This window comes from Dromiciops gliroides, chromosome 1 (assembly GCF_019393635.1).
Source record: "Dromiciops gliroides isolate mDroGli1 chromosome 1, mDroGli1.pri, whole genome shotgun sequence".
Lineage (NCBI taxonomy): Eukaryota > Metazoa > Chordata > Mammalia > Microbiotheria > Microbiotheriidae > Dromiciops > Dromiciops gliroides.
The window spans coordinates 51,231,769-51,243,408 of record NC_057861.1 but is presented as its reverse complement, the minus strand read 5'-3'; the positions used below and the strand labels follow the sequence as shown (position 1 = coordinate 51,243,408).

The following is an 11,640-nucleotide window of genomic DNA, read 5'->3' as shown; positions in this document are numbered from 1 at the left end:
ATTCAGCTATCCCAGAGTCCAGGGCCAGCACTCTAGCCAATTAATATTTATTAACATTACTATGTGCCAGGTGCTATACTAAGAGTTGTTTATCTACTGAACCATGTAGCCACCTGCAATAGTAAATAGCAAATCTGGAATTTTAATTCAGGTCCAGCACATTTCATGTTCTCCCTCCATCCTCCCTTCCCCGCTATTCCCCTCCCATCTTGCTTTTCTTGGTTCTTAGAAAATAAGGGTTTTAGCCCCCTGGTTTTCTCTTAAATTTTTTTTTTATGGGGTAATGAGGGTTAAGTGACTTGCCCAGGGTCACACAGCTAGTGTCAAGTGTCTGAGGCTGTATTTGAACTCAGGTCCTCCTGAATCCAGGGCCACCCCAGTACCCTTGTTTTACAAATGAGGAAACTAAGGAATAGATTTGCCAGCACCCAACACAGTGATTGGTAAATGACCAAAAAAAAAAGGAAAATGAAAAATACTAGAGGGGTTGGGGCGAAAAGGTAATTTCATTGTTGGTCGAGTTATGAATTGGTCCAGCCATCCTGGAAAAGCATTTTCAAATTGTACACAGGAAGTTATGAAACTGCATGCCTTTTTTTTTGTTTTTTTTTTTGTTTTTTTTTTTTTTTTGCGGGGCAATGGGGGTTAAGTGACTTGCCCAGGGTCACACAGCTAGTAAGTGTCAAGTGTCTGAGGCCGGCTTTGAACTCAGGTACTCCTGAATCCAGAGCCAGTGCTTTAACCACTGCGCCATCTAGCTGCCCAACTGCATGCCTTTTGACCCAGTGATACAACTACTAGGCCTGTGCCCCCAAAAGAGGAAAGGGATCTAGACATACAAAAAGATTCCAACCAGCTCTTTTTGTGATATTCAAGAATTGGAATCCAAGCAAGTGCCCATCAATTGTGAAAACATTATGGCATATGACTGGGACAGAATTTTGCAGTAAGAAATCATGAGAACAATTTCAGAGAAATTTAGGAAGTCTTGAATGAACAGATGCAAAGTGAGCAGAACCAGAAAACGTACACTAATAATGTAGACAGCATTGCAGATACTTACAATAAAGGATGGAGAGCGCCCATCGATGCAATGACTAGCCACAAGTCCAGAGGACTAAAGGAAACATGCTGCCCACCTCCCAACCAAGAGCTCAAGGACTGAGAATGCAGACTGAGACCGTAATTTTTTGGACGTGGCCAATACTGTTTTGTTTGATTATATCTATTTATTACAAGTATTGGGGGTTTTTTTCAATGTGGGAGTTAGGTGGGAAGGAGGTTGATTTTTATTTGAAAAAAAATCTTAATAAAAATTGTTAATGTGTTGGGGGCAGCTAGGTGGCGCTGCAGTGGATAAAGCACCGGCCCTGGAGTCAGGAGGACCTGAGTTCAAATGCGGGCTCAGACACTTAACACGTACTAGCTGTGTGACCCTGGGCAAGTCACTTAACCCTCATTGCCCCGCCAAAAAAAAAAAAAAAAGAGGCAATGATGGCACTACCAAACAAAAGGCTCCAGAGATCTGAGCATCCAAGTGTTGTCCATGTTTCACCCAGGACAAGAGGCCACAGGTCTGAGTATTATTTTCCAAGTTTAAGTCAGACCAGTAGAGCTAGAAAGGACCTTCAGGGCCAAGTCCAACCCTTCATGTCAGAAGATCAGAATTGACTGGGCTGGTGGACAAAAGACCAGGAACCAGGGTCCTTTGGTTTCCAGTTTCAGTGGGAGCTGCTTGCCCCATCCCTTCAGTGTACCTGTTGTACTTTTTTATCCACTGGGAGTCACTCCCAGTGACCTATCCAGCATCCCAGAAGCACACTCAAGCATGGAAGAGGGCACCCCTGGGAAGCACACTCTCATACTTGGAAGGGTGCCACTTGCCATTTCTATTTCCTAATTATCAGAGCCCCCAAAGTGGAATGGATCTTTTCAGGTGATGACTTCTATCAAGAGTCTTCAAAAAGGGATGGAACAAAGGCCACTTAGTGCTTTTGACATCAACATCACAGAGGAGTCTCACTCAGGTATTAAAGGGCCTGGTTATCCTCTGAGAGTTTTTACAAACAAGTACCTGTGTACACACTAGGCACTATTATGCAAAGTTTGGGGAAATCAAAGCATGTTGGGCATGTGGTGGCAGCTGGACAAGGGCCGTCCAACCCACCCCACCCAGGAGAGGAATCCTCTTACGCTATCCCCAACATGTTACCTGGTCTCTCTGCTGGAAGATATGGAGATAGGAACTCAGTCTAGCTGAAGGGGTGGGAGGAGGTGCTTGGCCCTGGCTCCCAGCCACTGCTCATATTGAGCTGTCTCCAATGGTATAATTTACCAGGTCACATACAGGCCAGGCCTCTACGCGGGGAGAGATTCTACTTTAAAAGAGCCAAATCCCATTTTAGAGCAGAGGAAATGGGGCCAAAGTCACCATCACAACTGAAACTGTCACTAACTCCTGTATTATCAACCCCCTTTCTCTGCAAACTGTATTCCCACTTTACAGATGAGGAACAGACAAGGCTAACAGCTCCAGGTCAAACAGTAAGTCAGTCAGAGGCAGGCCTACAAGAGAGGTATCCTAAGGTCACAGAGCTCTTCCAGCCATTCTGCAGCTTTAGAAAAGCCAGAGTTGGCAGCACAAGTGCCATAGTGGTCTCTTTCCCAGCCTTCCCTCCAACACCTTCCCACTCTTCCTCCCAAAGGTTCCATCCAATTAAAAGCTAAGCGAGCACAGAATGAGTTGCACAGACACAAGAGCTCCTGCTTCTCAACTAAAAGGGGATTTTATTGATATCACAGCCCCATTAAACCCAGGAACAAGGCCTTGTTACAGCATACTACTAAAGAGCACTTCAGTCAGGGGAGCCAAACCAGAATCGGGTCCTGAGGCTGGTCTTTATTTGACCTTCTTCTTGGGGCGCAGATTGTTGGTGTGGCCGCACTTCTTCTTACGGCAGTTTACAGCGCGGGGGTGCAGGCGGGCATAACACCTGGGACAAGAAGGATGTTTGTGTTAAGGGATCCCAACATGTGTACAGGAGACAAGCTTCTCAGGGACACAGAACAAACCCTCCCAGCTCCCACCAAGTCCCAGGCATACTTGCGGCAGATCATCTTGTCACAGTTGTACTTCTGAGCCAGCTGGCGAAGGGAAGGCTCGATGATACCCCCCCGCAGACGCAGCACCAAGTGCAGAGTGGACTCTGACAACAAAATGAAATGCTCGTAAGTACCAGTGATATGCACTAGAATCGGAGTGAAATGGCACTCTCAATCCAATGGGGGTTAGGGAGGGGAATGAGAAACATAAACAAATAGCCATAACCGAAATCCACAGACTAGCTCATAAGAGGACCCACAGCACAGGAGGACCTAATTGGATGGAGCCTGGAGTCAGAAAGACCCAAGTCAGGCCTCAGACCCTTACTAGCTTTGTGACACTAGCCAAGTAAATCACTTCACCTGTCGCCTCAGGCCCCTGCTCAATGTGAAATGAGAATTCACAGTATATTTGACAGAGGGATCTCCCCTGCCAGGATAATAATAAAGATATGCTTTTTTTCAAATTGAGTTTCAATTAAATTAACATGTGATCATTGGCCACATGCCTAATACTACAGTAAATCCAAAAAAAGCACAAACACCCCCCCCCATCCAAGTTAATAATCTAGTTGGGAATTAAAGGACTAAAGATTTCTAGAAAATCTTCCTATTATATTCTTTCACAATATAGTAAGATTGTTCCCGAACTATTAAAAACTTATTTTACAGGGGTGGCTAGGTGGCACAGAGGATAAAGCACTGGCCCTGGATTCAGGGGGACCTGAGTTCAAATCCCACCCTCAGGCACTTGACTTACCAACTGTGTCACCCTGGGCAAGTCACTTAACCCTCACTGCCCCGCAAAAAATAATAAAAACTTATTTTACAGTCCCAAACAGGCTTTTCTCACAATACTTTTGTGAGGTAAGTCATACAAGTATTAATGGTCCCATTTTATAGAGAAATGACTTGTCTAGGATCACCCGAGTTTTTAGTGGGTGCTTAGTTCTCTCTACTACTAAGACCAGGCTGCCACTGTTTTGTGAACCAAACTGTACCACGGGGCACCACTGCCACCACCCCAACCACTAGGCAAATACACAGCACACCTTTCTGGATGTTGTAGTCAGAGAGAGTCCGGCCATCTTCTAGCTGTTTTCCAGCAAAAATCAGACGTTGTTGATCTGGTGGGATACCTAGGATTGATACCAAGAGCATGCTAAGTAAAATGCATTGGATGGTCTAGCTCAGACCAGAGCAACTACAGCAATTCAGCTTTGAGTGGCCTCAAATGGGTATGACAGGCAGCAGAAGGCAGAAGTTAGCCTAGGGGCAAGGGGAAGAGGAAGAAGAATGTCTACGGGGCTGACCTGGAAACTAGACAGAGAGGATACCCAGAGCAAAAAGTACACTCACCTTCCTTGTCCTGGATTTTGGCTTTGACATTCTCGATAGTATCACTGGGTTCAACCTCAAGAGTGATGGTCTTGCCCGTCAGGGTCTTCACGAAGATCTGCATCTCTGCAACGCTGCGCCCGCTGAAGGGAGATTCAGATAGGACAGTGAGTACCCAACAATTCTGCCAGCTACTTCTCTGCTCAGCCACTGATAGATATAACCAGCCAATCATTTGTTCTCTGCCCTGGTCTTTCAGGATCCTCCCAAGTTTCACTTGGTGAAGCCTCACACCAGGGACCTACTTTGGCCCTAACTCAGTTTAGTTTCCTGGAAAGCTCTGACCTCTCTCTCCTCATCTAGGTCCAGCTCCAACAATTTCTGTGCCTCTCTGACCCCATGAACCAGACAGCCCCTCATAGCTTATATGGTTCTCAGTCCTATAGCAGTAACCCCACCCAAGTTCCAGCTTCTCAGATGTCACAACCCTACTGACAAGCTTCTCCACATTTAAGTTTAGAGTTGTCCTGGTAGTTGAACACCAAGTTTTTATCTATTTTAAATTTTCATAATGAGAGAATGCTCATTGAGAATGAGAGAAATGAAATTTGTAGTCAGATGACTTGAATTCAAATCTACTTATGTTCCCTTTTGTTTTCCTTAGCCCCTAGGCGTGTGGTTGGGAGGGACAGACTAGACCATTCCCATAGTTTAGTTCTCAACTCTACAATTACAAATTCTCTTCTTCACCAGGTCACCCCCCCACCCCCACAGCACAGCTTTTCCACATTTACTACCAGCCTGCACTCGCTCCTCTCCTCTTCCCCCACCCCAGGAGACAGAAGGCATTCCTGCTCAGCTACCCATTGGTTTCACGGCCTTGTCATTCGCTGCGCCCTTACTCCTGAGTCCAGCCTGGCTCGACCAAATGGAATGCTGGGAAGAGACCACCCCTCATTTTACAAACGGGGTACACATTGCTAAAGTCCAGAGTTTTTTTCTCTGACCCTTTTCCCTCCGCAGCCTGAACCCAGCTTCTCCATCCTGCATTCTAGGAGTGAGGTAAGTGTGGATTGGTGATTTCACCAATGATTCATCCGGGTGCGAAACAAGGTCCTGGCGGCGATAGCAAGCACACCCGAACATACAGCGAAGGCACAGCCCGGGAGGCTCAGTGCTGGCTGAGACCACATTTGTCCTTCCGACTATAACTGCTTAACCATCTCAAAGAGCCGTCCCGAAGTGGAATGGACTGCCTCGACCGGTAGTGATCTCCTTGTCACTGGAGGGCTCCAAGAAGAGACTAGATGGCCTCTCGTGGGGAGATGATCGAATGCAGAGATGAGGTCCAAGTTAAAGCACCCGCGCCTTGGTCGGCTCGGTCCCCGCTCGTCTCCCCTACCCCCAGGCCCCGACGGGCCTTCGCGCCGCCGGCCCGCCCTCAGTCCCACCAGGCCCGGCACGGCCTCGGCCTCCCCGCCCGGGCCCTGCCCCTGCGCCTCCTCGGGCATGGAGCAACTTCCCCGCGTCGCCGCCCTCCCCCGGGCCCGGTTCCTAGACCTGGCTTCGTGCCCCCCGACCTGCTGCCGACCCCGACCCCGGTGAGCAACACGCACCCGCTCGGCCGCCTCGCTGAAGAGAAAGAGGCCACCGGAAGCGGAAACCGCTCCTTCGCTGCCTTTCCACGCCTGCGCGCCCAAGCCCCACCCCGCCGCAGGGAGCCGCGCGTCACAATCCCGTCAAGCCCCACCCCCCCGCCTCATTTCCGCTCCCGCCGCGGCCATCTTTGAGGCGGGCATGTGACGCCTACGAGCGTCCTGGCGGGGGACTTCCGGTTTTTCTAGCCGCATGCAAGACGAGTACATGTGGTGAGCCTCCCGAAGCAGTGTGAGAGCTTAAGATCTTAGATTGTTAAACTGGAGGGACCGTTACGGGTCACTGGGTCCAGAGGAAGAAACTGAGGCGCAGGGAATAAGTGACTTGCTCCAGACTCTGGGCTTAGATTCACACCCAAGTCCAGCGCTCTTATCTAGTACAGTACAGTTACTTCTTTTTTGTGTGTGTGAGGCAGTTGAGGTTAAGTGACTTGCCCAGGGTCACACAGCTAGTAAGTGTTAAGTGTCTGAGGCCGGATTTGAACTCAGGTCCTCCTGACTCCAAGGCCGGTGCTCTATCCACTGCACCACCTAGCTGCTCCATAATAATAGGTCATTAAGTCCAACTCTTTTCCTCATTTTACAGATGAGGAAACTATAGCCCAGGGAGTAAGTGTCTTGGCCAGGGTTATATATGGTAAAACAAGGATTCAGATCCAGCACCTCTGAACGAAAAGCTAACAGTTACCAATGCAGGCTTCCAACTCAGAGATCCCCATTTCTTAAAGAGAAACTCTTATGGGGGTCCTTGCTGGTCCAGTGAAGAAGCATTTGGGTTTTTTATTAAGCTACTGATGGGTACCAGAACCATGTTTAGGAATACAAAGACAAAAGTGAACCTTAGGGGCAGCTAGGTGGTGGATAAAGCACTGGCCCTGGATTCAGGACATGAGTTTATTTTATTTTATTTTTTTTGGTGAGGCAATCAGGGTTAAGTGACTTGCCTAGGGTCACACAGCTAGTAAGTGTTAAGTGTCTGAGGCCCGATTTGAACTCAGGTCCTCCTGACTCCAGGGCCAGTGCTCTATCCACTGCACCACCTAGCTGCCCCCAGGACATGAGTTTAAATCCAGCCTCAGACACTTAACTAGCTGTGTGATCCTGGGCAAGTCACTTAACCCTCATTGCCCCTCCAAAAAAAAAAAAAAAGTTGAACCTTAGTCCCTGCCCTCCAGTAGCTTACAATTTAGTTGAGGGGAGAGAGCATAAATATATAAAAGAGATGCAAAATTGGCATGATAACTTCATAGGGGTAGCAGGAGCCAGCTGGGGTGAGCATTCACATCTGAGAAATCTGCAGACACTACCAATCAGGGCTTGATTTTTTTGTTTTGTCTACTGTCTAGATTTCAAAAAGTAATGGAGAAGTGTGAAGTCTCTTTGTAAAGCTGGTTGTTAATCAATTACAGAATGGGGGTGGGGGAGGGCGAAGAGGCACTAGAAAGTGGGAAGAATTAGGAAAAGTTCAGTGTACAAGGTTATATTTGTGCTTAGCCTTGAGAGACCCAGTAGTAGTAGCGAGTATTCCAAGCAAAAGTGGGAGAGTAGTACAAATGCAGGAAGGGGGGAAATGGACTTCCTCTCCAGTCAATCAGTCAACATTGAGTTATTTTTTTTTGGTGAGGCAATTGGGGTTAAGTGACTTGCCCAGGGTCACACAGCTAGTAAGTGTTAAGTGTCTGAGGCTGGATTTGAACTCAGGTCCTCCTGAATCCAGGGCCAGTGCTCTATCCACTGCGCCACCTAGCTGCCCCAACATTGAGTTCTTACTCTCTTAAGCAGCACTGTGCTAAATCCTGTGATACAAAGACAAAAAATTACAATTAAAAAAAAAATGGGTCCCTGCCCTCAGAGCTCACTAGATAAAACATACAAATAATTATATACAAACAATTCAAATGAACAAGTTCTTACTATGTACCAGGCGCTATACTCTATATACAAGATATATAGTATGAAGGAAAAATAATTTTTCCAATTTAAAAACATTTTAAAATATTTTGTTTTGGGGTTCTCTTCTCCCACCCACCTCTACCCCTCCCCAACTCCTCCTTGTTGAGAAAGCAAGAAAAACAAAGCTTTGGTTATGTTGTGCCCATAGCACCCCAGAAGTTCTCTGGGGCACATCAAAGAACCTTCTCCTTTAGAAACTAAACCAGAGGACAAACATGCTTAGAGAGATAAATGGAACCAGATCAGACTGAGCTAGCTCTGGGACCCCCACCCTCCATCCTAGTCTCCCTCAACCCTGGGGAGATAAGATTAGGTGTGGCTGCTTCCTTTGTGTCCTGAGGAGATGGCTTCAGAGATCTGCAGCCACTCCTCATTCAATTCCCCCAGCCACCACCAGTGGGGGATGGTCCTCCCTCACTAAAGGAACTTTCCACAGTCAGATGGTCACCCCCATCAGTCCTCTATAAAAATACCTGCCAGTCTCCTGCTCGAGGAGATTGGTATCTCAGAACCAATCTCTCTGTGCCATGCCTTTCTCCCCATGAGGAGTCCAAGAATTTCTTTCATGGTTTCCCTTCCCTTCCCTTCCCTTTCCCTTCCTCAGCCCCGAAATAAATTATTATCTTATTCTAACTGCTTTTGTGTGCAAGAGGGTGTAATTCTTTTTTTTTTTTTGGTGAGGCAGTTGGGGTTAAGTGACTTGCCAAGGTCACACAGCTAGTAAGTGTTAAGTGTCAAGTGTCTGAGGCTCGATTTGAACTCAGGTCCTCCTGAATCCAGGGCCAGTGCTCTATCCACTGCACCACCTAGCTGCCCCTGGTGTAATTCTTTAAAGAGGAATTCCTAAGGACCCCAAACCCCCTACCCTATTTCCCCATGACAGTTATAAATATGTACTGTAGGGCAGCTGGTGGTGCAGTGGATAAAGCACTGACCCTGGATTCAGGAGGACCTGAGTTCAAATCCGAACTCAGACACTTGACACTAGGCTGTATGACCCTGGCCAAGTCACTTAACCCTCATGGTCCCTTGTCCTGCAAAAAAACCAAACAAACAAAAAAGCCCAAACCAATAAATATGTACTGTAGTCAAGCAAAACAAATTCCCAATATAACCTAGATCAGATTGTTTTCTGTCTTGGGGAAGAGGGAAGGAAAGGGAGGGAGGGAGATAAATTTGGAACTCAAAATCTTATAAAAACAAAATATTGAAAACTATCTTTACATGTAACTGGAAAAAATCAAATACTAAAATTTCCACATTGGACATTTCCCCCAAAAAAGTCTCTATCCGAACCGAGTCCTTCTTCACTTCTCTGTCAGAAGAAAAGTAGCTTGTTTCCTCATGCATCCTCTGGAGTCGTCATCGAGTTAATCAGAGTTCCTAAGCCTTTCAAAATCACTTGCCTTTACAATGTTGTTATGGTATTGTTATGGGGAAATAGATGGGGGTTTGGGGTAGGGGTTCTTGGGAATTCCTCTTTAAAGAATTACATCCTCTTGCACACAAGTCCAATTAGAATAAAATAATAGTTTATTTAGGGGCTAGGGAAAGGAAACCAAGAGACAAATCCTTGGACTTCTCATGGGGAGAAGGCATGGCACAGAGACGTAGCTCTCTGAGATACCTTTCCCCTCAAGCAGGAGACAGGGAAATCCTTTTCTAGAGGACTGATGGGGGTGTTCATCTGACTGTGGAAAGGAGTACCATCCATCCCACACTGGTGGTGGCTGGGGGAAGTTGGGTAAGGGGCAGCTCTGGATCTCTCAAGCCATCTCTGCCCTCCTCATGCCACAAAGGCAGCAGCCACCCCTAATCTTAACTCCCTGAGGGGTGGGGAAGACTGGAATGAAGGGTGGTGGTCCTGGACCTAGCTCAGTCCCAACCCAGTGCCATTTATCTCTTTAGGTGTGTCTGTCCTTTGGTTTAGTTTCTCAAGGAGAAGGTTCTTTTGATTTACCCCAGGTTTTCTGGGGTAACCAGGGCCATTCAAATGAGGTACCCAGACCCATAACAGTATAAATTGTTCTGACGGAAAATAATCTTCTTGTTTGTTTTTTGCAGGGCAATGAGGGTTAAGTGACTTGCCCAGGGTCACACAGCTAGTAAAGGAAAATAATCTTGAGAGAAAAATGAGGAGGGCCAGGACATCCTGCAGAAGGTGGGATTTCAGGTTACCGTCCCTAGGTGAGGCCAGTAAGGCAGCTACTTTGACTGGTCTGTGTGGCTTGTGGAGGAGAGTAAATGTGTCATGGGGCTGGATGGATGGCCTACCTAATATGGGAATGGGTACGTGGGAATCAACAGGGCATGTGGCAAGATGCCTGTACTGGGTAAGCCCTGGTTTCCAGGTAGATGGCTGAAAGGGTTGTGAAACACAGTGAGGCCAGTTAGAAATTTTCACTCACCCACCCACTAATCAGGAGAGCTCAGCCCCAGCCTGCTAAACCTGCTGTCACACGGAAGGTCCCAGTTCATATTCCTAGGGGAAGAGGGCATCAGTGAGGCAAATGGGAAGATGCCCTTGTTGGAGAGGCACAACTGGGCTTCCTAGAAGGTGGCTGCATGGGAGGTGAAGCGCGGCCTGTCCACATCTCAGCTCTCTCTGCCTAAGGGTTAAGGGGAGGAGGAAGGCAGAAGCAGTCACAGGGACCCCATCCCTGCAGTGAATGTCAGTATCACTTCCCATCACAGGCATGAATTGCTGATCCTCAGAACCCCTCTGCCATTGAATCACTGGGACTTCCCTTGGCCTGAGACCCCTTCCAGCTCTCAAATGCTAGATTATGATCTCCCTACCTTTCCAGTCTTTCCTCCTCCAGTCCTTCTTTCTTGCATCATTCTTCCCTCCCTCCCCCACACCATCCTCCCAAAGCCCAGCTGCCCTAGTCAGGATATAATTACCAGTGGATGGGGGCAATCCAAACTGCCCGTTCTAGCATGGAAACCCTGAAATGCCTTCCCTTATTATCCATTCTTCCTGGACTCTCAGCTCTCCCCCTTCAAGGTTCACCCCAAGCTGGGCCTGCTTCAAGAGGCCTCCCAGCCCCACAGGGCTGTATTCCCTCCCATCCTTCCTCTGAGGTCAGGGATTGATTCATGTCAGTGGATGGAGAACAGCATCTGCTGCCCAGAGAGCTGAAAAGCTCCGGGTTCAAGGTTGGCTGTGTGACCCGGGGCAAGTCCCAAGCTCCCAGGCCACCCTCAGAGGCTCTACAATCAGAAAAGGTGACCAGTAGAGGAAGTCTCCTCACCCAATTGATCCCTGAACCAGAGAAATATCTCCGGCTCCACATATTCCTTCTCCCTCTAATTGGAGAGCCCAGTGCAGCTACTTTATGTCGATTAATCACCTGGTCTCAGTTTACCTGTCCAGCCTAATCTCCCACAACAATCTGGTAAAAAAGGCCTCTCAGGGACAAAACATCAGATTGCCTGAATTACTACCCTCCTAAACCAGTCTGGCACTCGATGCCTTTGCTGGATTCACATACCAAACCCAAACTGACCAAACAGAAGACTCCTTCCACTTACCAGCTCTCCAGGCTTTGAAAACTCAACCTCTGGTCTGCCTTCCAGCTGCTGCTGCTCC

General features: G+C 47.7%; 1 protein-coding gene across 2 annotated transcripts; it reads right to left on the bottom strand.

Moving 5' to 3' along the window:
- Window positions 1-2,761: 2,761 nt before the first annotated feature.
- UBA52 (ubiquitin A-52 residue ribosomal protein fusion product 1) lies at window positions 2,762-6,160 on the bottom strand. Of its 2 annotated transcripts, none has more exons than XM_043977388.1 (5): window positions 6,057-6,160; window positions 4,462-4,583; window positions 4,155-4,241; window positions 3,104-3,206; window positions 2,762-2,993 (listed from the first exon to the last, which is right to left on the bottom strand). In XM_043977388.1, exons 2-5 carry the CDS (start codon window positions 4,562-4,564, stop codon window positions 2,900-2,902), a joined length of 387 nt encoding a protein of 128 aa, XP_043833323.1. In that variant the 5' UTR covers window positions 4,565-4,583; window positions 6,057-6,160; the 3' UTR covers window positions 2,762-2,899. The 2 variants fall into 2 exon arrangements, with proteins under 2 accessions (XP_043833323.1, XP_043833324.1); XM_043977389.1 differs by having other exon boundaries at window positions 6,001-6,088.
- Window positions 6,161-11,640: the final 5,480 nt, after the last annotated feature.

Excerpts from the sequence above, each read along its gene's own strand:
- UBA52 (XM_043977388.1), bottom strand. The coding sequence starts at position 4,564 with ATGCAGATCTTCGTGAAGACCCTGACGGGCAAGACCATCACTCTTGAG. Across the intron at positions 3,207-4,154 it reads TGACTACAACATCCAGAAAG|AGTCCACTCTGCACTTGGTG; the intron begins GTGTGCTGTGTA and ends TTTTGTTGTCAG. Across the intron at positions 2,994-3,103 it reads GACAAGATGATCTGCCGCAA|GTGTTATGCCCGCCTGCACC; the intron begins GTATGCCTGGGA and ends TTCTTGTCCCAG.